Below are 25366 nucleotides of genomic sequence, written 5' to 3'. Positions count from 1 at the left end.
GTTTGACCCTCCCCTGCTCCTCTCCATCAGTACTGGGGTCACTTTAGCTCAGTGATGGAGAAAAACCGAGGGAGAGGAGAAACACTGGAATACTAGTCAGTACCAGTGTACAAAAGTGTATTTGCTTTGGAAGAATAAATCACCTCTAATGTTGGGTGTCCTACATGTGTGGATGTTGCTGCATTATATAAAACTATTAGAATAGTTTTTCACATTTTAGAATGGTGTGCCTTGGGTCTGTCCATAATTGTAAAGTGTGCCTTGACTGAAAAAAGGTTGAGAAACACTGGTCTAAATGTCTGTAAGTGCTTATGTGTACAGGGATGCATAGGCTAACATTAAGGGGCATTTAGAGGCAGAAAAATAAAAACTCCTAAATGTGGTATTTTAACACCAACTTTTTTTTAACGCTGATTTTGTCCTGGCAGGAGAAAGGTGTTCAGAAGAGGTGGGCAAACACCCAACGTGCATTGGACCTTAGGATGCAGCAGCTCAATTTATATATTTTTTTATATTTTCTGGATTTTGGGTTGATATTCTGTCTCTATCATTTAAAATACACCTATGATAAAATTTATAGATCCTTCATTTCTTTATAAGTGGGCAAACTTACAAAATCTGCAGGGGATGACATGATTATTCTGCCCAGGGTACCTGGGAACAGTGATGACTGATAACAATGTCGCACGGAGAACACAGACACTGAATTTCTGGCAGGAGTAACAGGTCATTTTGTACTTATAGAATGGATATAATAAAACACTTTACATGATTTCTATAACAGACCAAAAACGGGGCAAATAAAAGAATTGCAGAGCTGGTCATACACTGTACAATCTGACCTTACAATTTCTATAGCAGCTTTACTAAAGTTTTTTTTTTTTCCAAAAAAGGTTTTATTGAAATATGAAAGGCATAACAAGTCATATACAGATACGGATTGCAGTCTGCGCATGTCCTCTTACATGTTCTCCCATAACGCAGACGGGACCAAGACATTTAATTAAATTGTAGATCATCCTGAAACAAAGTCCTACAATAAGACAGATGCATAATATATAACAATAAAAATGATGATAACAGTATGTAATTTAGAGAAGTATGATGCACACTAGTCCATTGTGTAGGGAGACCTCAGATAACAGGACTGTGAAGTGTAAGACAAAAGTGTCATCTCAAGGCATATATGTCCTATGTTTCTGTATCTGAAAAGTGTAGGTTAGTTTTGTAGATAACCGTCACAGCTGTACATCTATGAATACTCTGTACCTTATGAAAAATATGATTAGAGTATGAAAAAGGTGTGAAAGAGAGAAAGAAAAGAGAAGAGCGCGTGAATGGAAGAGGAATATGAAAAGTAATATCATAATGGGGTGGGGGGAGCAAAAAAGACAAATATATAGGGAAGAGGGGAAGGAGAGAGGAAAAAAAAAAAAAAGGGGGGGGGGAGGATGGGGTTTATAATTAAATAAGTGCAACCAAACCAGTCACATCAATAAGCAACGGCTAAACTGACACAGATTCTATCTTTAATTAAGGATTCAGTTCAGTTAGACTCCATCTATGTACTAAAGTTATGTCATAGGAGCACGCATCTAACTTGTTAAGTTTGTATCCAACCAGGCAGACCCCTGTACTGCATAGTCGATGGCAGATCTAAAGAAGATTGTACAATCAGATTGTATAGTGGGCAGCACAGTGGCTAATACCCAGCCACGGCACCACCTGCCTGATCTTTGGCTGGAGTTTGCATATTCTCCCTGTGCCTGCGTGGGTTTCCTCCAGGTACTCTGGTTTCCTCCCACACTCCAAAGACATGCTGCTAGGTTAATTGGCTCCTAACTTGTCCCTAGTATGAGTGTAAGTTAGGGACCTTAGATTGTACACCCCTTGAGGGTTAGGGACTGATGTGAATGTATAATATATATATAAAGCGCTGTGTAAATTAACGGCACTATATAAGTACCTGAAATAAATGAATAAATCTAGTGTGTGATCATCTTTCAGGTTTACATTCACTTCGTGCATCGTTCTGTATGATAAAACAATTCTGGTGAGCAGCACCCCTCCCCCTCTATAGGGAAATGTATGACTTCCAGGATGATTATTGCAGCCAATCAGCACTGAGTACGTCTGGCAGTGTGCACCTCTGTAGGTGTGCTGTACGTCCTGTACGGTGTGGGCGCTGTCTCTGCTCTCTGCACTCTCCCTGTCATTTCCTCCATACAGCTCCTCCCACTCTCCGCCCATCTGTCAGTGTTCTGTCATTCTCTCAGCCCCGCCCCTGTCCCCGTGCATGCCCTGTCCCTGAGCCCCGCCCCGTCCCGTCTTCTTTATTACCCCTGTCTGTACTCCCCCCGGTGTTCCAGCAGCTGTCCTGTGTCCGCTCTCTGCTCACTGATCCCTGCCAGCCGCCTTCTCCATGGCTGATTATCACAAGCCCGACCAGCAGACTCAGCAGGCCCTGAGAGACACAGCCAACAGGCTGAGGATCCTGTCCATCCAGGCCACTACAGCAGCTGGATCTGGGTGAGTGCCAGGGGGGAGAGAGGGAGGTGGGGGGCATGATAGCCAGCTGCAGCCCATCCTGGGTGAGGGGGGGGGGCAAGAATAGAATGTCATTCTGACACCCCCCCCCCCCATGGACCAGGGGTCACTGCACATCATACCTGAGCCCTGGATCTGTACACCCCACCCACAGATCACACCTTACACTGCACATCCATAGACAACTAAGCATCACACAATCTGATTGTACAATCTTTTGAAGGATCGACACACACATTACAATCTGATTGTACAATCTCCTTTAGGATCAACACACGTTCTAATCTGATTGTACAATGTATTGCAAGGACCTGTCTGATTTGATACAGAGTAATTGTATAGTTCAGGTACAGTAGGTCCTCTTATTACATAGTTTTGGTAGATCTAAAATTGATTGTACAAAGATTGTAACGTGTATGATTTACCAAAACGGTGTTATATGAAGACAGGTCTGTGCATTCAATTCATATCAGATGAGGCAGATGCTGATATTACATAGTCGATGGGAGATTCAGGCTTCGTTCACATCTGGCCGCTTTGAACCATGGCGATTCTGCTAAAATGACAAATCGTACAACCAGGGGCGAACTGACCATTTAAGCACTCGGGCACTGCCCAAGGGCCCGGGGTCAGTAGGGGGCCCCATGAGATGCCCCTAGTACCTTTTATAGGCTTTTTTAGGTGTGGTTTGAGTGTGGGTGAGGATACAGGGGCCCCATGATTTCCTATTGCCCAGGGGCCCCATCAGTCCGCCCCTGCGTACAACACGAATTTCAGATGCCATTCATTTTAATGGCACCTAAAAGCGCGGGCTGTTCTGCTGCGATTGTCGCTCGATAAAACACGCTGCAGTCTCGGCAACCCGCATCATGCAAAGTTTTTCCTCCAAAAAGAGGATTCTGCTCCTCTTCTGGCGACAAGCCTCACACAATGTGGTTTTCCGCTATTGCAGTGCGATTTATTGTGTGACAATCGTTGAACCGCGCCACATTTTTAGGTGCCATTAAAATGAACGACATCTAAAATTCGCGTCATTTGTCATTTTAGCTGAGCTTTTTGAAATCACGGGCAGAATCACAGAGATTTTGCCCGCAATTCAAAACTCCCACGTGTGAACGGAGCCTGAATGGTGACCATAAACACTTCAATAAATGATTGATTTCTTTTCCAATCAATTTCTCTTTATAAGATTGATCCATCTGTTGTCAACGTCCTATTCGATTGATATGACACACACACAGGGAAGTGGATTTTGATAGATGAATGGAAGATACAATTGTCAATTATTGATCACATCTCTGTTGTCACCATGTAATCTCATAATCTGATTGACCAAAAAGGATCTCAGTGCTGCTGATCCATGCTACGTGATTGATATTTTTCTTTCATGGCCGACCTAAACTGAGTCTAAATCAATCAGAAGGGAAGTAATGCCTATTTGTATGTTTTGCTGATTCACTTGTTTTGGTCAAATTGTGCATTCATTGGACAATAAATTTGAAGCACGTGTGGCTGCCATAAAGGGGCTTGTACAATCAGATTGCATAGTATATGTCCAGTCTAAGGCTAGGTTCACACCTATGCAGGTTGCGTTTGAGCCGTTTCTGCATTGCGTTTTTGCACCTGCTTTTTTGCCATGTTTTTGATGCGTTTTGCAATTTTTTTATTCTTGTTGCTAGGCAGATTTAAAATGCAAAATGCAGCAAAACGCAGCAAAAACGCACTACATACTTTTCTGCAGTGTTTCCATTGAAGTCTGTAGAACCAAAAACGCAACTTTTTGCGTTCAAAAAAGTCCCTGACCCTTTCCAAAAAACGCACCAGGTGAAAATGCGTGATGTGAACGTGTCCCATAAAATGGACTGTACCAGGCGTGGACTGACCATTTGGAAACTCGGGCACTGCCCGAGGGCCCGGGGTCAGTAGGGGGCCCCATGAGATGCCCCTGGTACCTTTTTTATTGGCTTTTTTGAGTTTGGGCAAGGACAGAGGGGCCCCATGATCCCCTATTGCCAGGGTGCCCCATGAGTTGTCAGTCCGCCCCTGGACTGTACTGCATTTTTGCAAGACGCAAAACACTGCGGAAAACGCTTAGATGTGAACCTAGGGTAAGATCTCTCATCAGCTATCCAGTGCAAGGGCCTGCCTAATCTGATAGTAATTGAATAGATTGTGTATGTGTGTTCTCATATTACGTAGTATAGGAGATTGAAACATCAGATTGTATGGTGTATGTCCAGTGTTAGGTACATTACAACCTGTTTGTACGGTCTTTCTACAATCAACTTTAGATTTACTAAAACTATATTATATGAAGACCTACCTAATCTATACAATCCATCTGTATCCATTCAGGCAGGCTCTCGGGCTACATGTTTGTTGATCAATCTAAGGAGATTGTACAATCAGAGTATAATGTGTGTAGTGAGTTTAGGTCACTCCTCTTTGTATATAGACCTGTATATTTTTGTGACTGATGCCTGGTAGACTCTGCAGTCACTGATCACCTAATGTAATTCTATAGGGCTGACAGTATATTATCATCACTATTATTATTGTTGTTATTATTATCATCACTATTATTATTATTATTACCATTTCTGTTATTAACATTATTATTATTACTATTATTATATTTATTATTATTATTATTATTATTATTACTAATATTATTGTCTATATTATTATTACTATAATTATTTATATTATTACTAATATTATCTCTATTATTATTACCATTATTATTTATATTATTACTATTATTATTATTATCTATATTATTATTATTGTAATTACTAATATTATTAGCTATATTATTATTGCTTATATTATTATGATTATCATCCATATTATTATTATTATTACTAATATTATTATCTATATTATTATTATTACTAATATTATTGTCTCTATTATTATTATTAGTATTATTATCTATAATATTATTATTTTTATTATTATCATCTATATTATTATTATAATTATTATTACTAATATTATTATCTCTATTAGTATTATCTATATTATTATTATTACTAGTATTATTATCTCTATTATTATTATTACTATTATTATACTACCTTTATTTACTGTTACGTTTTCTATTAAAGATCATTCAAAACGTGTTGTTTGCTCAGTGCACTTGAAGAATGAAGAATAATTCATATCACACCATGTGTTCATTATATCAAATAATAGAAAGATTTTCTCATCAGCTGGCAGTGAAATGATTTGTGTTCTGTATTCTGTATTCGGAGACTTGTCTGATCTTTAATATACAATATAGAAGTGTGTCTTTATAAACACATGGTTTGGATTCCTCTTTCTCTCAGAAGCATGGTTCAAACTTTTTCACAGACTTCCTCCAGAGTATCATAAAAATCTGTCCGGTCCGGGAAGTGCGATTGGTTCCCGAATGAGTTCATACAAAAACTTTTCTGTGTTTCCTAACTTTGCAGGATAATCACTAATTCTATTCATGAATCATTCATTGTTCACACCAGGAAACAAATGTTGAAGAATTTTGTACCTGTTTCTTATGAATGTATTGCAGCATAAATGTAGATGGTGCAAGCCGGTTCATCCACAGGGGAGTGCCTTAGGCGTAGTTTCCTATCCCGATCACTTTGCATACCCATCAGTGATGTATACAGTATGTGTGACCTGTGGGGAGCAATACACAGAACCAGGGGCGGACTGACAACTCATGGGGCCCCCGGGCAATAGGGAATCATGGGGCCCCTGTGTCCTTGCCCAAACTCAAAAAAGCCTATGAAAAAGGTACCAGGGGCATCTCATGGGGCCCCCTACTGACCCTGGGCCCTCGGGCAGTGCCCAGGTTTCCAAATGATCATTCCGCCCCTGCACAGAACTGGACCCTGTAATGTCTGACAGCAGAAAAAGGAGCCTAAAAATTTTTCTGTAAGGTAGACAAAACGTTTAGCAAGGACAGAACTGTGTATTCTTAAATAAAACAAACGACTTATTCCACAAGAATTGTCACATTTTTGTGTTGTATTAGGCTAGGTTCACATCTATGCGGCTCTGCAGGTCACATTTTCCTAGGCATTGTAGCCCATTCATTTGATTGGCCTGCTGTGCCTGCGTTTTCTTGCAGGAAAAAAGGCTTGCACCTTTTTTAACTCCTTGGTGCCGACGGTACTCAAATATGCGTCCTCACGGCAGCTGGGCCTTGACACTAAGAGGCCGCATATTTGCATAGCAATGTAGACAAACATGTGCCAAAAGCGTGTGCCCTGCGCACTCCCGGCTCTTTTACTGGCACCTCACAGAAAGGTCCCAATCACTACTTGCGGTCAGAAGCTGTCCTATCATGTGACCGCTGTGACAGCCAATCACTGAGGTCACATGACCCTAAACCCCGCCACCCAGCGTCACAAACCCCTTAAAGGGTCGGGAGGCGCCGGTTTGAAGGGATTAAAAAGCAGCTGTAGGAAAATCACGTGGTGCATTTGTACATGCGATTTCTTGCAACTGAAAACATGCTGGGGATGCCCTTTAGGGCTCATTCACACTTGACTTTATTTCTAACTCTTGCAAAATGCCTCTATAGCATTTGACAGGCATTTGGGAAGCATTTTTAACGCTCCTCAAACGCTTCCCAAATGAAACATGCGCGGTTTTGAGGCGGTTGATAGGCGTTTGCCAACCGTTAAAGCCGCACCACAAATGCCTATAATGAAGTTAAATGGTATTAACGCTCCACAACCACCTCGCAACTGCACCGCAAATTCCTGCCATGCGTTTGCAGAGCAGCACCATAGACTTGAATGGGAGGCTTCAACTCCTCCTTATTCAACACGAGGTGTCAGTTTTGCTGCAATGCAAGGCGACGCTATCGCCTTGTGTGCTGCCATGTGCAGATTTCTCATAGGCGTTTGAGAAGCGTTAAAAACGCTTCCCAAATGCCTGCCTGATGCCTGCTGACAAAGCTAGTGTGAACTTAGCCTTAGATTGGCTAGCAGCCCTGCACGTCTGCAACAGAGCAATGCGTTTGTCTGTGGGTGGTTGCAGATGCAGGAACAGGTGTGATTTCCACACTGTCTTGTACCCACAACCACCCAGACAAGTGTGAACCTAGGCTTGAAGGGCTCTTCACACCACAGTGCGGTGTAGGAAAGGCTTCTTCTGTATGTGTTTACCACACCTTGCTTGAACACACTGCCCTTGTGTTTAGCATGCAGGTGCCAATGTATTCTTAAAGGTACCCCAAGCACAGATCAAAACACACCTTGTTTGCAGAGACCAAATCACATGTACTACAGTATGTACAGTGCGTTTTAAAACTGGTGCAAACACTACTTTTTGCATGGTCTGGTGCTGTCAAAACACACTGTATGGGAATGTGCGATCCCGGTGTGAACACGCCATTAATACAGGAATACCTTGGTTTACGAACGCCTCGGTTGACGTAGTTTTTGGTTTACGAATGAAAATCCATTGAAAATAATGCCTCAGTTTACACATTTTTTTCGCAATACGAACGGATTAATTGGTTTTCAATGCATTTACAAATTTTTTTTAATCATATCCCTTTATGCCTTTAGAGTGCACTTCATAAAGAATTTTGAACAGATAAAACTTTTTTGACTTTTTTCTGACCTCCAGAACGGATTAATTGGTTTTCAATGCATTTACAATTTTTTTAATCATGTCCCTTTATGCCTTTAAAGTGTACTTCATAAAGAATTTTGAACAGATAAAACTTTTTTGACTTTTTTCTGACCTCCGGAACGGATTAATTGGTTTTAAATGCATTTACAAATTAATTTTTAATCCCGTCCCTGTACAGTATTTATGCCTTTAAAGTGCACTTTATAAAGAGTTTTGAACAGATAAGACTTTTTTGACTTTTTTCTGACCTCCAGAACGGATTAATTGGTTTTCAATGCATTTACAATTTTTTTAATCATGTCCCTTTATGCCTTTAAAGTGTACTTCATAAAGAATTTTGAACAGATAAAACTTTTTTGACTTTTTTCTGACCTCCGGAACGGATTAATTGGTTTTCAATGCATTTACAAATTAATTTGTAATCACGTCCCTGTACAGTATTTATGCCTTTAAAGTGCACTTTATAAAGAGTTTTTAACAGATAAGACTTTTTGACTTCTTTCTGACTTCCAGAACGGATTAATTGGTTTTCAATGTATTTACACATTTTTTTAATCATGTCCCATTATGCCTTTAAAGTGCACTGTATAAAGAGTTTTGAACAGAGTCAGTAGGGGGCCCCATGAGATGCCCCTGGTACCTTTTTCATAGGCTTTTTTGAGTTTGGGCAAGGACACAGGGGCTCCATGATCCCCTATTGCCCGGGGGCCCCATGAGTTGTCAGTCCGCCCCTGCAACTGATAAAAGATAATCACAACGCAGGGTGTATTGTTTTGCATTGTGAGATGGACTAGTAATGAACAACAAGTGTGTAGCACTGTAAAGCAGGAAGCAGGACTTGTGTATGTAATGATCAGGCAGCCTATTAAAATGAATGGAAATGCATCAGCTGTGTGGACTTACCTGTACAGTCGAGTTTGACAGGTAGGCAGGCTCAGGTGCACAGACCCAGATGCATAGGCTGTAATATCCACCTGCCATACATATGTGTCTATGGTGGTGGAGGTTTCTGTGCTGAGAGCATGCTTACTACATCTGGACATGAGCGGGGGCCACCGGGAGAGGGCAGAAAAGCCTTATTATTAGATTCCACTAATTCTACTAGCTGATATTTCAGTTTAGGTTAGAGCCCATTCACACTAAAAACTGCATGTAAATCACACAGAAATGCTGTGCGGTTCCTGTGCGATTCACATGCAGTTCTGTGCAGTGTGATTTCACCCCTTTCATTTTGAATGGGCTGAAATCGCACTGTATCAAAAGTAGTGCATGCACTACTTTTGGAAGCGCATTGCAATTGGATCGCATGGAATTTTGTACCATGTGATCTGGTGCGGGCAAATGCACTGCATTTGCAACCTGCATTGGGGTATCATTAACTTTGCACTGACACTCACTGCAGATCACAAGGGCAGTGCAATTGGAATGCAGTGCAGGAAACCAGCACGGAACACAGGTTTCCCACACCACATTCTAGTGTGAATGGGCCCTTAATTGCAGAAATTCCTGTAGCAGTTATAGAAATAGAAGAGCCTGGGTGATCAACATGAGTCAGGTCTATTGTCTACACATCTGCAGATGACCCCCCGAGAATGGTTTATTAGAGGAACTTGGGAATCAATATTGTGTGAATATTCACTTCAATTATCCAATCATGTGAAAAGCAAATTCCTGTATACTTATTTGATCTGCACATTCAGAGCCAGTTCACACCAAAACCATGTGCAGGAAAGGTGCGTTCCATGTACTTTTATTGCACTGCAGATGAATGCGCTACCCTTGTGATCTCTTTGTATTGTTAATGGCACCCCAAACCAGGGCCAGATCTAGCCTATCTGATCTGGGGGTGCAATTAAAAAATTCTGGGGGCATAATGTCAATAGTGTGAAAAAGATGGTTGAAACCAGTATTCCCAGTGCACGCTTCTGGACCCGGACGTAACATCTGACAGTATGTATTAGGATGATTGAACAGAGCCTGTGCCCCCTTATGTCAGGTGTCCCTATCAGACTCCCTCCTTACATCAGGAGTCCTCCTCAAAATTCCCCCTTTATATCAGGGTTGCTATCAGAGTCCCCCCCCCCCTTTACATTAGGTGTCCTCATCTGAGTGCCCCTTACCTAAAATGTGTATATCAGAGTACTCCCTTACATTAATTGCCCCCTTCAGAGAGCTCCTTACATCAATTGCTTCAACAGAGTGCCCCCTTACATCAACTGTCCCCATCAGAGTGCCCCCTTACATCAACTGTCCCCATCAGAGAGCCCCCTTACATCAACTGTCCCCATCAGAGTGCCACCTTACATCAACTGTCCCCATCAGAGATCCCCCTTACATCAACTATCCACATCAGAGTGCCCCCTTACATCAGCTGTCCCTATCAGAGTGCCCCTTACATCAGTTGTCCCTATCAGGTCTCATGGATCAGCTGGATGCACTCTCAGAGATCTTGGGGGCACAACTAAAATCAGGGGGTGCGTAACGCACTCCAGCACCTCCCTAGTTCCGGGCCTGCTCCAAACACAGATCGCAAACGAGAATGTTTTGTGGGAAACAAATCGCAGTGTACCGTAATACCATGTGGTTTTGTTCAGTGTATTTAGAAAAAGTAGCGCTTACACTATTTTTTTCTGCATTCCAGTGCAATTTGCATCCCATTCACATGAAATTGCATCCCATACGAACACACTAGATTGCATGGGAACTTCCCCTTTTGAATGCATTTTCGGGTGGGAACCGTCCCTTATTGTGTAGAAATTCTCACTTCCTTTAGTAAATTAATCCAAGAGTCATATTTCACACAATAAGACCTCAAGCACATGAATGCTTTCCAGCTCCTGTGTGCTGAGGCATAAAATCTCTTTTGCTTTCTCGGGGAGCTGCACGTGCCGTGTACAGCTACCAATACAAGTGGTGGCTATATGTCGCTGTGCTTGGGTAAACGCCAGTGGCTTCTGCATCTGTATTTACCTATGCATGTGTGTATGGCGCCCCTCCCTGGGCACGCTGCTATCCTGTTTTTTGGTAGAGGAGCCCTATGCGCATGCACAGGTAAATGAAAACCATTTGTTACTGCAGCATTTAACAGGTTTACGTACAGTCCATACAAAAAACAGCCCAACATTGGACGCATGATGAGCATCAGTTTTTGAAATGTAACTGTACTGACTTTTGTTAAACCTCTCCCCGTCTCTCCATCTCTTCTACCAGGCTGAGGCCTCTTATACGTGGGCATTTATGTGTGTACACCAGGTTCCAGCTGCAGGAATCAGCAGATTTGTATGGCTGGGATGACAGATATATGCAATGAATGGCGAAAGCTCACCATGTACAAAGCTATGACAGGCTGGGAATATCTGTACCTGCAGTTAGCACCAGTTCACTCTACAGTGATGTGCATGAAACATGTAAAAATTGTGATCAAAATGCAGTGCCCTTGCGATCTACAGTGGGTGTCAGTCCAATGTTAACAACACCTCAAATGCAGGCTGCAAATGCAGTGTGTTTGTCTGCACCGGATCACATGGTACAATACGACCATGCAATCCGGTTGCAGTACATTTCTAAAACTGATGCATGCACTACTTTAGTGCCATGCAGTGCAATTTGAACCCATTCAAAATGAATGGGCTCAAATTGCACGGCAATGCATTGCATGTGAATTGCCCAGGAATTCACAGGCTAAGAGACGGATGTCCAAGCCTGGACACATCTGTCTGTTCCAGGTTCACTTGGGTAATAACTAGTTGGATACATCAGGGTCACATTCAGATACATGAGAACAGTGACAGCTCCTTTCTGCCTGTCTGGCAGAGTGTCTGCTGCTGATCACATACACCTGTCATCCCTGCTGCAAGAGTCTGTTGATTGTTGCCACTGAAATATGACTTATGCACATAATCACCTGTGTTGAAGGGGGCTTCATACACACTCATCCTTGATCTGCCGAGATATTGGCAATGTACCCCTGTCAGTGTTAAGGGAGAATGTCACCATTAGACTGAGGATCACCAATATGGGTCCAAAAGTTTTAATGAACGATCACATAGTTACAGCAAGGCCACGTTTCTGAGTCTCACAGGACTCCTTCATCAGGCATGTGCTGATTCTGTTCACTTCCAGCCGCTGCAGCACCCACTTATACACACAGCCATTTTTAACGCAGAAACATGTGCATTTGGATTGTACACTTTTCTGTCAACGTTAAGTCCCGTACACACGGGCCAAATATCGAGTGGTATCAGCCGGTTCAACAGAAACCTGCTGACATTTGGGTCCTGTGTATGGCAGCCGGTTCTGCTTCTGTCGAAGGGGCATGACTGAAAAAGGTCTGCCGATTGGCTTCTGATCAGCACTCTCAGCCAGTGCCTCAGAGCGCTGACTGGTGTGTTCTAGCGGGGCCGTCCCCCTGGCAGAACACAATAGCACAGTAGGGGAGAACACAAGCGGTGTTAGTACAGTGATCTGTCAGGTTTTTTTTTTTCTGTTTCGGCCCCCTGTGTTGATCGGAAAAAAAAAAACTGATAGTGTGTATGGGGCAATAAATGGTTTGTCTCAACACTCTAACTGCTTCTTGGTCTGGATAGCTTGGCCTGGTACAGGAAGTTGAAAAATAGCAGACATACTGGCTGGATCACCAGGTGAAAATAAAGGGAAACAAACGTTAAAAAGAAAACGTATGCATCCACTACATCTAAGGATTGGTAAACTGCAATATGATATATTTTTGTTTTGGGGTTTATTACAGCATTAATGGTTTGGATATACAGTGGATATAAAACGTCTACACACCCCTGTTAAAATGTTAGGTTTCTGCAATGTAAAAAAATTAACTTAATTTTAATTTTAATGTGACCTATAAACTTTACAACTCAATTGAAAAACAAACAAATCTTTTAGGGGGGCAAAGTAAACATAAAAAACAAAAAAAATGGTGTTGCTTAAGTGTGCACACCCTCTTATAACTGGGGTACTGGTCAGTACACACCTGCCATCATAAAGTGCCTCTGATTAACCTCAAATAAAGTTCAGCTGTTCTAGTAGTTCTTTCCTGACATTTTCTTAGTTGCATCCTACAGCAAAAGCCATGGTCCGCAGAGAGCTTCCAAAGCATCAAAGGGATCTCATTGTTAAAAGGTAGCAATTAGGAGAAGGGTACAAAAGAATATCCAAGGCACTAGATATACCATGGAACACAGTGAAGACAGTCATCAAGCAGAGAAAATATGGCGCAACAGTGACCTTACCAAAAACTGGACGTCACTCCAAAATTGATGAAAAGACGAGAAACAAAAATTGGTCTGGGAGGCTGCCAAGAGGCCAACAGCAACGTTAAAGGAGCTGCAGGAATATCTGGCAAGTACTGGCTGTGTGGTACATGTGACAACAATCTCCCGTATTCTTTATGTCTGGGCTATGGGGTAGAGTGGCAAGACGGAAGCCTTTTCTTACGAAGAAAAACATCCAAGACCGGCTAAATGTTGCAAAAACACATCTGAAGTCTCCCAAAAGCATGTGGGAAAATGTGTTATGGTCTGATGAAACCAAAGTTGAACTTTTTGGCCATAATTCCAAAAGATATCTTTGGCACAAAAACAAAACTGCACATCACCAAAAGAACACCATACCCACAGTGAAGCATGGTGGTGGCAGCATTATTTGGGGCTGTCTTTTCTTCAGCTGGAACTGGGGCCTTAGTCAAGGTAGAGGGAATTATGAGCAGTTCCAAATACCAGTCAATATTGGCACAAAACCTTCAGGCTTCTGCTAGAAAACTGAACATAAAGAGGAACTTCATCTTTCAGCATGACAACGACCCAAAGCATACATCCAAATCAACAAAGGAATGGCTTCACCTGAAGAAGATTAAAGTTTTGGAATGGCCCAGCCAGAGCCCAGACCTGAATCCAATCGAAAATCTGTGGTGTGATTTGAAGAGGGGTGTGCACAGGAGATGATCTCACAATCTGACAGATTTGGAATGTTTTTGCAAGGGAGAGTGGGCAAATATTGCCAAATCAAGATGTGCCATGCTGATAGACTCATACCCAAAAAGACTGAGTGCTGGAATAAAATCAAGAGGTGCTTCAACAAAGTATTAGTTTAAGGGTGTGCACACTTATGCAACCATATTATTTTAGTTTTTTATTTTTACTTCCCTCCACCTAAAAGATTTCAGTTTGTTGTTCAAGTGAGTTGTACAGTTTATAGGTTACATTAACCTCCCTAGCGGTATGATTATTTCAGATTTTTGGTGCTAAAAGCGGTACCATTTTTTTGCATGGAAATATGTATTTTTTTTTATTGTAGGCCTGTAATTTAGGAATAACTCACTGAAATCTGTCCGAACAAGAGTCTAGTAAACATTCCGGATATGATAAAACTTGAAACACAAAATCATAAATTATAATTTAATAAATAATCATAAAAAATAATAATATAATAACAATAAATTTAATTCAATAATATAATCAAACCAAAAACACTGAAATTTGAAATATAGCGCCAAGTTCGCACATCGCTGAGCAAAGTCGCAGAATCGTTTTCAGTGTCTGATGACGAATTTCCCCACAAATCATTATCACTCAATTCTGCAAGTGGTTCTGATTTACTATCGCTGTTCTCTAGCTGGTCTAAAACTGATTTTGACATAAAGGGACGCTTTTTGGACGCCATGGACTTTTCTAAGTTTCCAGGCAGAAAGAACGGTCAAAATGCAGGCAGGGCACAGGACAAAGCAGTAGGGACAAAATGTATGTGAAATGTTTTGAAACAGCAATGTTTTACTATGTAATAATAATTTTTTAAAAAATGAAATTTTTTAAAAAATGTCAAATTTGCCGCCGGTTCCGGCGCCCGTACGTCCCGACGTCACAGGGACCGGAACACGGAAGCCGGATGCCGGCATCGGCCGGAGGAGATGGCCGGGGACGCTGCAGGGGACGCATCGCGGGAGCGAAGGACAAGGTAAGCACTGCAGGGAATCCCTATGCAACGCTGCATGGTAAGCCCGAGTGTAGCTCGGAGTTACCGCTTTTGGTACTGACATTTTACCCCGAGCTACACTCGGGAATACCGCTCGGGAGGTTAAAGGTGGAAAAAGTTAATTTTTTTACATCACAAAAACCTGACATTTTAACAGGGGTTTGTAGACTTTTTATACCCACTGTATATCCAAGCCATTAATGCTGTATTAAACCCCAAAACAAAAAATGAAATGATTTATCTTTGTCTCATTTTTTTTTACAACACAGAAACCTGACATTTTTTTTTTTATAAATATTTATTGGTTTTCAATCAGATATAATTAACAAACATTTTCTTCATTAAAAGATCATTATATTCCTCATAGTTTATTTAATTCCCACAACCCTAATTCCCTCCTGAACCCCCCCCCCCTCCCACGCCCATCCCCGTATCCCCCCTCCATCCCACTCTGCCTTTTCTTTTCTAATCCGAGAGAGAAAAAAAAATAAAATAAAAAAATAACACTATCCTTTTCTTTCTAAAACTCATTTCTAAAATACATTATTTGTTTCAAGAGGTATAAATCAAGTCAGAAACCTGACATTTTAACAGGGGTGTGTAGACTTTTTATATCCACTGTATATGGCCACAGGCTGCACAGTTTACATGACCTCTGGAGTCACAAAGTTCCAAGTCAGTAAAAAAAAACTCACTCCATATATTCTAAAGAAAACTAAAACTTTCAGCCAAGGCTGTTTGCTTTCCAGCAAAAAGGATGCATATTTTTCTAAATCCTCAGTGAAATCGGTTAAGCTAGCTTCTGGGCACTTTTTTTTGTTCTAAGCCCATGAGACCCCTAATTGTATGGCGTGGAGGCATGATGTGATTTATCGCCATCTGAAAACATGGCTGATTTCTGGCCCAGAGCACAATAATTTATGCTGCTTTGCACAGAAAAGCAGAGTCAGAACGAATGAATAACAAAAACACAAGATGCCCTTGGTATGCTGGTGTGCCAGATGTCCCGAGGCCAGCGCCAGCTCCCCAGACTTTTGGAATAGTCTGTTCTGCCCTAACACATCTGATTACACTGTTCCTGACATCTCAAACACTCAGCATACCTCTGTTCCTTCCATTCATAACCAGCGGCCTTCTAGGAGTGCTCATGAATGGTATGAAATGTCACTTTTATCCCATGCTTAGAGGCATTGCTCCAGATTCTTGCTCTGCAACGTAGGTAGGCACTGCCAATGGTAACACTAGGCTGAGCAGATCTCAATTAGAAGACCCACACTGATGAATAATGTGCTTTGCAATATGGTCATCCTGTATTCCTAAACAGCAATTTAGCAAAGAGCCACTATCAATAGAAGTAGGATAATTAAAATATGGAAATATAGATTTTTCAAGATCAAGATCCATCTAAAACAAGGGGCGGACTGGCCATTTGGAAACTCGGGCACTGCCCCAGGGCCCGGGGTCAGTAGGGGGCCCCATGAGATGCCCCTGGTACCTTTTTCATAGGCTTTTTTGAGTTTGGGCAAGGACACAGGGACCCCATGATCCCCTATTGCCCGGGGGGCCCCATGAGTTGTCAGTCCACCCCTGATCTGATCACTCTGCTATCTCCTCCTGTCAGCATATGTGCACGCAGCACACATGACTTTCCTTAGGGTCCTTTCAGACGAGTGTTTTGATCAGATCCGCCTGTCAGTTTTTCAGCCGGATATTAACCCCTTGGCGCCGGCTGCCTGCTGGCCCTTTAAGGGTGCAAAAAGCCGGGAGACGGAGGCAGGCCTTTGGGTCATGTGACCTCTGTGATTGGTTGTCACATCGGTCATATGATCGAAAAGCTCCTGATCACTAGTATGCATTAGGAGATTACCAATCACCGCCAGCTACCGCACTGGGAGCATGGTGGTAGTGTGCAGGGAGCGCTCTCTCAGCACAGTAAGTAGTTTTAATGGTTAAAGTGTTACTAAAGCCCGAACCCTGCATTCACTATATCTGGTCTCCCACAGTACACACAACATGGAAGTGCAATTATTTTAGTAAATAAAAACTGTTTAACACCCTTTCTCATCAGAGGTTAGAGCAGTCTTGTGACTTCTATCAGTGTCCAGCCCACCACTAGCTAAAGCTTGTAGGAGGAGTTTTCTTTCTGCTGTAGGAGGATGCAGAACCGCTGAACTCTGTCTGGCCAGTGCTGATTGGTCCTGTGCTAATCACATGCACTCTCCCAAGAAAAAAAACCTCTCTAGCAATACACACCAAACTGAGCATGCGCAGAATGGTTCAGTCTGGAGATGAAAGGTGGTCGCTTGAAAAAGGGGAGGAACAGAGAAGAAAGGATCAAACGGCCTTTTTACACAATGCAGAGGATTAACCCCTTAGGGTAAACAGTGAGTATAACAAGCATGCTTTACTGCATATACAGACTGATTTTACTTTTGTGGGTTTAGTAACACTTTAAGGCCCACATGCTGAGCGGCTGCATACATGCGTACGGCCAGCGTCAAAGGTTAACAGAAGCCTAAAGGAGAACCGAAGTTTCCCTGTAAGAAACATGAGCATGCAGGCTTTTATTGCAGGAAAGACAAGCACTGTCTCTTCTGCTCTAAAATGCCCCTACCTGCTTGCTTGCTGTAATCTCCAGTGTTGTAAACTAACCTGCAGCAAGCGCACAGTGATGGGATGACTAGCTCCTGCTCATGTGCAGAAGTGACGATATCCCCTGTGAAGATGTCACTCAGAAGAAGATGCCCACTTTGCTGAGGGACCCTTGGACAGGTAAGTATTCACCCTTCAGTTCTGCTTTAACACCTTTTATAGTGATATGTCATCAGCTGTGTCCCGGTGACAGATCGTGCGGCTGCGTGGCCCAGCAGCCGAGTAAGCGACTCGTTTCGACAGGACACCATATGACGCCCAGTCACAGTGGCGAGTGTCCCGCCCAGCCGTCAATTTGCTATAGGCTGGGCGGGACACTCGCCATTGTGACTGGGCGTCATATGGTGTCCTGTGGAAACGAGCCGCTTACGCGGCCGCTGGGCCACGCAGCAGCACGATCTGTCACCGGGACACAGCTGATGACATATCACTATACCGGCCTGTTGCTAGTCATGTGATCTCTTTGACCAATCACAGCAGATCACATGTCAATTGTATACAATGGTTGGCTTCCTGTCATTCCATTCATTGTATACAATTACATTGTTAGCTGTGACTGGTCAAGGGAGTCACATGATACAGACAGGGCCAATCACAGCCCATCTGTATCATGTGATCAGCTTTGCCCAATCACAGCTAATCACAACAAAATACTGAATGAATTAGTTTCATTCAGTAACAATGATTGCAAATATCAATGAAATACATTGGTATTAGCAATCATAATGTGTTAAAAAAAAATCCTGATCACTTGCCCAGAGTAGTTCAGTGTTGCTATGGTAACATTGTATTGCTTTGGTCACAGTGTGCTGAAAAATAAAGTAGTAAAAAAAAGAAAAAAAATGTAATAAAAAATAATAGAAACATTTGAAAAAAAATACAAATTAAATTATTATTATTATTTTCACCAAAGAAATGTAGCAGAATACATTTTGACCTAAATTTATGAAGAAACATTATTTGCAAAATTTTATAACAGAAATGAAGAAAAGTGCGTTTTTTTTAAGTTTCAAATGTTTTTTGTTTTATTTAGCAAAAAATAAAAAACTCAGTGGTGATACCACCAGAAGAAAGCTCTATTTGTGCGAAAAAAATTGTCATTCAAATTGCGACAGCTCTGAAAGCTGAAAATTGGCCTGGGCAGGAAGGGGGTGTAAGTGCCCGGTATTGAAGTGGTTAATATTAGTGTGTGGGCAGGTGGATGTAATTGGATATGCATCCACTTACATACAACTTCCTCCAATTCTGTCTAGGTAAGATAAAAACTGGAAAGATTTACATTCTTTTCTGTCTTTAAAGGTAAATGGATCTCAATGGTTGCATGTTCGTTTACACCTGCCTGCCCATAGACGTAACATGGTTAAAGGTTAACTTCAGATACAATCATAATTACATTGATCCATATCCATATCTCATACCTGAGGGTCTGCTGGGGAAGCTACAATCACTGTAGTAGTTGAGGCTACTACAGTGATCACCGTGATCTTCCAGCTCCTGTGCCCAGCGGTTTCATCTGTACACAGAAGGTCACTTGCTCGGCACTGCTGCCACTCGCAGAACACCTTTGATGGGGTGGGGATGGGGTTGATTTACTAAAACTGGAGATTGCAAAATCTGATGCAGCTTTGCATAGAAACCAATCAGCTTCCAGTTTTTTTTTGTCAAGGCTTAAGTGAACAATCTGAAATTGGCTGATTGGCTACCAGGCAGAGCTGCACCAGATTTTATACTCTTCAGTTTTAGTAAATCAACCCCCTTGCATTTTTTTTTTTAAATAAATGTAAGGCATTCTCTGATTGAATTAGGTAGAGAGGAGGGTCGGTGACATCATGATTTCCACCTCATCCAATACCTGGAGTTAAGTTTTAGGGCTCATGTACATTGCAGCTGCTAGACTGACGTTCAGGAGCTGTTCAACGTTTTTTTCAGCAGCCCCTGAACTCTTCCTAATGTTTTCCTATGTGTCCATGTACACATAGTCGTTTACAGGCAGTTGAGTTACAGTTGTTGTCTTGAAAGCACCAAAATTGCGTTCAGGGGTAGATGTTACTGGCGTTTCAAACGCTTGTAAACGGTTAACCGCGTTTACAAGCGTTTGCGTTTAGACGCGTTTTTCGACAGGTCCATATCCAGATGCTGTCCAGAGCCTTTTTCTTCATCAAAAATTTATGCAAAGCATTTTCCAAGTACTCAAATGGACCCAGTACACCAGCGCAGTCAGTTCCAGGTTTTGCGTGAAGGAAATAAAGGTAGAACGTGCCGCATTATGCTCATGATGGGATCCATAGTGACTACAACCAGAAAAGACAGGTAATCTCAACACATACTGCTCTCTCTGCTTCTGCTCTCTCTATTCCTCTCAAAATGTCTGAAATAGTTAATTATTTACTATTTTTCAGTGCATTCTGGGCATTTGGGAAGGTCTCCTGAGGTTATCATTTAAAATCACTTCTAAACACAAACTTGCATAAACGCAGCTAAACGCACATAAACGCGGTATACAAACGTGGCTAAACTGACTTTTTTTAACCTACGTTTTCCAGCAGTCAGTTTCCATTGTTCAGAAGAGTTTTCCAAACGCCCCGTGTACATGAGCCCTTAAGGTATACTCAAGATAAAACAGTGACATCACAGTGTGGGGTGAGGATGCAAACTTGGGGACTGAAATATCTTCCCTGGATCTCAGAGTTGTCTCTAAGAACCTGAGTTGGGCTTGGAACCCTCTAATCAGATTTTGCTGCTCTTTAAATGTTGCTATGACACAACAGTATTATTAGGTTATTACAAGGGAGTACCAACCTTCAAGGAAGTTCACTTGAAACTTGAGGTGAACATTTTGAAAGAGACGGAAAAACAGAAGTATGCCGATGTAACTGCAATCCACTGAAATAGTTGTTGCTTAAGAAGAATGTTTAAATAATGTCCTAATGTGGGTGAGGATGAAAATGGTGAAAGCCACCTAGTAAACTGCACTTAGTAAACTGCAATTTAAAGGTGACTCTAGAGTTTAGGATCGGAAAGGAGGCCTAGTGTATCCTCTAGCAGCTGAACCACTATCAAAGCTACTCCTACGTCCTTTGCTATAAGTGTGGATGGTGTTCTGCGTTCATCCACTCAGCTTTTTTTGGTTTGAGAACTGGCTTCATCCAAACATGCTCCATTTATATAGCTTGGTAAGGATGAAAATGGTGAAAGCGGCCAAAGAGACATCACTTAAACTGCAATTTAAAGGTGACTGTAGAGTTTAGGATTGGAAGCAGTCAGTCTTGGCTATCCTCCAGTAGCTGAACTGCTGTCACAGTTACTCCTACATCCTTTGCCGTAATTTTCGATGGAGTTTGCCTTATCCACTCATCTTTTTATGCTTTGAGGAATGGCTCCATCCAAACATGCTCTATTTACATAGCTTGGCCTTTATAGTATTTTAAAGGTGTAATTATTTATGAGACTTTTTATTTAAATAATTTGAAAGTTCTACCTATACCTAATAAAAAATCTTCAAAAGCACATTACATACCGTAATCCTTCCTGGTAAACTTTGCAGTTATGGGTTTGATTTAGCAAGCACTGACCCCTGACTGTGACACAGCCAAATATATACTGTATATAATCAAAACTAGTGCAGTGAATAGCACATTAGTTAATTTCTCAGTGCAATGCAATCAGAATTGCTACACTTATGTGTAAGGATTTGGGTTTATTAGACAACTTGCCAATCACTTACACATAACACATTGGGAAGGTGTGCTGATAAAGCTTGTCACATGTGGTCCAAATGTGTATCCATATGGTCACTACAACCTCCTCCCCACCATAACTGTGGCTTTGGACTTTTATGTGTGCAACTGGAAGATCTATTCTTTAATTTCAGGAGGAGTTCACTAACTGGAGGAGAAACATTTATTTTTTTTACTTGTTGAAATATGTTTTGTATTTCACCCTCCTGCCCCTACGTGTGTGCTGTAGTGGTGTAGAGTTTAGAAGATGGAACCACAGCATGTAGAGGGGAACAAAAGCATCTGACACCTTGGGAAGTGTTAAATATTAAAGATACTGATGGAAGCTACAGTGCTGGAAGTTAGTGAAGGTAGGAGACACTGCTCCCGGGGAGGTAAGTATGATAGCTCTTCTATTTTGGGCAATTTCATTTTGATTTTTTTTTTTGACCATCTTTATTAACCTAACTTTTCTCAGAGAGTTTTTTAAACCATATCTCTGAAACTTATCAATAAAAAAGAAAAGCAGCATTTTATGTACATACCAGAAAAAAACCCTTTGAAATGTAATTAAAATGTCAGCATATAGGACTGTCTGTATGCCGTTGCCTATATTTAGTTCCTTCCAGTCTAACTCCTTTTTAATATCTATCCAGAAGAATTGTTGCCATTGTTGATTTAGATTGTGATGAGTTGGCATTCTCATTCCTTGTGGGTAGTCAGGCCTGTAAACAGCCTTTACTTGCCTCGTCCTAAAACAGCTCGATCATACTGAGTTTGCATTTTTAACTCCACTGGAATTCTTGGGGCAATCTTATGTAGTGTGAAAGGAACATGATTAGCACAGTACTGAGTGATCACATCTGACCACATTGTGGAAGTATTGACCTGTTATGACACATGTGGCCATTGTGTAAGGGGCCCAATAAAGGGAAGGATGGTGAACTATTTCAGACTTGATCTCAGAGCAGCGCAATCCATGAAATTGTTCAAGAATTATTTCTGTTATGAAACAGCATCCAACTGGGGTTATCAGCAACGTGTTAAAGACACAGCAAATGTCACTCTTGTTAACTATCATGATCAAGATTATTGGGTGGTATTGTTAAAGGTCCATTAACCTTAGATCAGGTTCACCTATTGAGGGAGTTTGTAATAAAGTATTAAGGGAATATTTTGTGGGCATGAGTAATGCTGATTTCCAGGTAATTATAAAAAATAGTCTTTTGCACAGCCCGTCCTCAAAAAAGAAGAACTTGCTGCAATGCTCACCTTCATCCTACCTACATTAAATCAGTAAATCCTACATTTACTAAAATAATTGCATTTCCATGTTCTGTGTACTGTGGAAGACCAGATATAGTGAATGCAGGGTCCTGGGTTTAGCAACACTTTAAAAAAATTAATGCAGCCACCTTGACTGCAGAATGGTAATTTGCCATATATTCAATTTTAGTTTTTGAGCTTGGATATGTTTTAAAGCCCGTCTGTGAGATTTGCAAAAAAAACTACCTTTGCCGTGGGCCCCTTGCTCTTCAAGGGGTAAATGCTTATTAACTCTAGGGCAGGGTGCTCCAAACTTTATAAACAAAGAGTCAGTTTTTTGTCTTTCAGACTTTAGGGGGGCCGAAGTGTGGGCATTGGGAGTAGAAAATGTCCAGAGGTCACTGGGAGTAAAGAGTGTGCCCCATCTTTGGTATTAGAGTGAGGAATAGTGCCCCATCATCGGTGTCAGTGGGAGAAATAGTGCCCCTTTGTTGGTGTCAGTGGAAGGAATAGTGCTGCAAGGGCCATATAAAGGCAAGCAAAGGGCCGCAGTTTGGAGACCACTGCTTTAGGGGATGAGGAATACTATGTTAGACTTACCCTATTCCTTGCTCAAGCTAGCTGTCTCCAAACAGGGACTGCAAGGATAATATTTTTTGTAATTCCCAGAGTTGGACTTTAAGGTACACTATATTGCCAAAAGTATTGGTACACCCCTCCAAATCATTGGATTAAGGTGTTCCAATCACCTCCATGGCCACAGGTGTATAAAATCAAGTACATAGGCATGCAGACTGCTTCTACAAACATTTGTGAAAGAATGGGTCACACTCAGGAGCTCAGTGAATTCAAGCATGGTACCGTGATAGGTTGCCACCTGTGCAATAAGTTCATCCGTGAAATTTCCTTGCTACTAAATATTCCACGGTCAACTGTTAGTGGTATTATAACAAAGTGCAAGCAACTGGGAACAACAGCAACTCAGCCACGAAAAATGACAGAGCGGGGTTAGCGCATGATGAAGCGCACGGTGTGCAGTAGTCGCCAACTGTCTGCAGAGTCAATAGCTAAAGATCTCCAAACTTTGTGTGGCCATCAGATTAGTACAACAACAGTGCACAGAGAGCTTCATGGAATGGTTTCCATGGCCAAGCAGCTGCATCCAAGCCTTACATCACCAATGCAAAGCGTCGGATGCAGTGGCAAAAAGCACGCCACCACTGGACTCTAGAGCAGCGGAGACATGTTCTGTGTAGTGACAAATCATGCTTCCCTGTTTGGCAATCCAATGGATGTGTCTGGCTTTGGCGGTTGCCAGGAGAGCGGTACTTTCCTGACTGCATTTGTCCAAGTGTAAAGTTTGGTGGAGGGAGGATTATGGTGTGGGGTTGTTCTTCAGGGGTTCGGCTTGGCCCCTTAGTTCCAGTGAATGGACTCTTCAGGTGTCAGAATACCAAGACATTTTGGACAATTTCATGCTCCCAACTTTGTGGGAACAGTTTGAGGATGGCCGCTTCCTGTTCCAACATGATTGCGCACCAGTGCACAAAGCAAGGTATATAAAGACATGGATGAGCGTGTTTGGGGTGGAGGAACTTGACTGGCCTGCACCTCAACCTGATAGAACACCTTTGGGATGAATTAGAAGGGAGACTGTGAGCCAGGCCTTCTCGTCCGACATCAGTACCTCACCTAATGCACTTCCAGAAGAGCTGAAGCTGGTATAGCTGCAAAGGTTGGGCCAACTCAGTATTGAACCCTACAGACTAAGAATGGGATACCTTTAAAGTTCATGTACGTGTAAAGGCAGGCCGACCAATATTTTTGGCCATATAGTGAGTGTATTTGAGAAATCTTAAAATAACCACAGAATGGCTGTTTAATATTTTTACTTTATTTAGATCAAGGACACCATTTTATTTTAAGGCTCTTAAAAAAAAACACTTTTTGTTACTTATCTTGTGTTTTTGGAGCTGCCAAGGCTGTATAGGCCTTAGGGCTATGTGTTTCCTGACATATTTCTATGCTAAAGGGTGTGTTCTCACCTGTCCCCACTCACTATTTCAGGACGTAAAGAGAAGACGGCGGTAGAATTTAGATAAGTATGGGTGGAGTTTGCAGGACTGAAAATGTTAAACCCGCATGTACTAATTATGACTAATTTTTGTTTGATGAGAACTCTGTTTCTGTGTGTATATTTTAACTCTAGCATTCATTTTGCACTGTAGGGATGAGTAATCAGAATTTCCAGCATGTTTAAGTTCTAACATGCATGTGGATTATGAGACTTGTGTAAACAGAAGCGTATAGGGCGATCATTAGTGAATGTTGGAAGTACGTTGTATGCTTTTCATATTTTCCTAAGTGGAAATAAATACCAGATGTTCAACTGCAGCAACTCTTGTTCTGACAAATCCATTATCCTGATATGTGAATGTGCATTGTGATATTTCTGACAATATAATTATGTTATAAGCAGTGGTACTCAAAGCAGCCAATCAGATTTAAGATTGAAAGTGAACTATCAATTTACCCTAGGTTCTCACGTACATGGATTTCAGTGCATT

The 25366-nt window shown here is 41.7% G+C and overlaps 1 protein-coding gene across 1 annotated transcript in view; it reads left to right on the top strand.

The window, feature by feature from the left end:
- Nucleotides 1-2267: 2267 nt before the first annotated feature.
- The window catches only part of TKT (transketolase), a 67329-nt gene continuing 44230 nt past the window's right edge, over nucleotides 2268-25366 (top strand). The window contains exon 1 of the mRNA XM_089681852.1: nucleotides 2268-2529. Within this exon, the coding sequence (XP_089537978.1) occupies nucleotides 2423-2529 (107 nt within the window). The 5' untranslated portion in view covers nucleotides 2268-2422. The remainder of the gene's footprint in view (nucleotides 2530-25366) is intronic.

Source organism: Staurois parvus, unplaced genomic scaffold, assembly GCF_062004578.1.
Source record: "Staurois parvus isolate SC_StPar_1 unplaced genomic scaffold, SC_StPar_1.0 ptg000282l, whole genome shotgun sequence".
In the NCBI taxonomy this organism is placed as follows: Eukaryota; Metazoa; Chordata; class Amphibia; order Anura; family Ranidae; genus Staurois; species Staurois parvus.
This window is presented reverse-complemented; position numbering and strand designations above follow the sequence as displayed.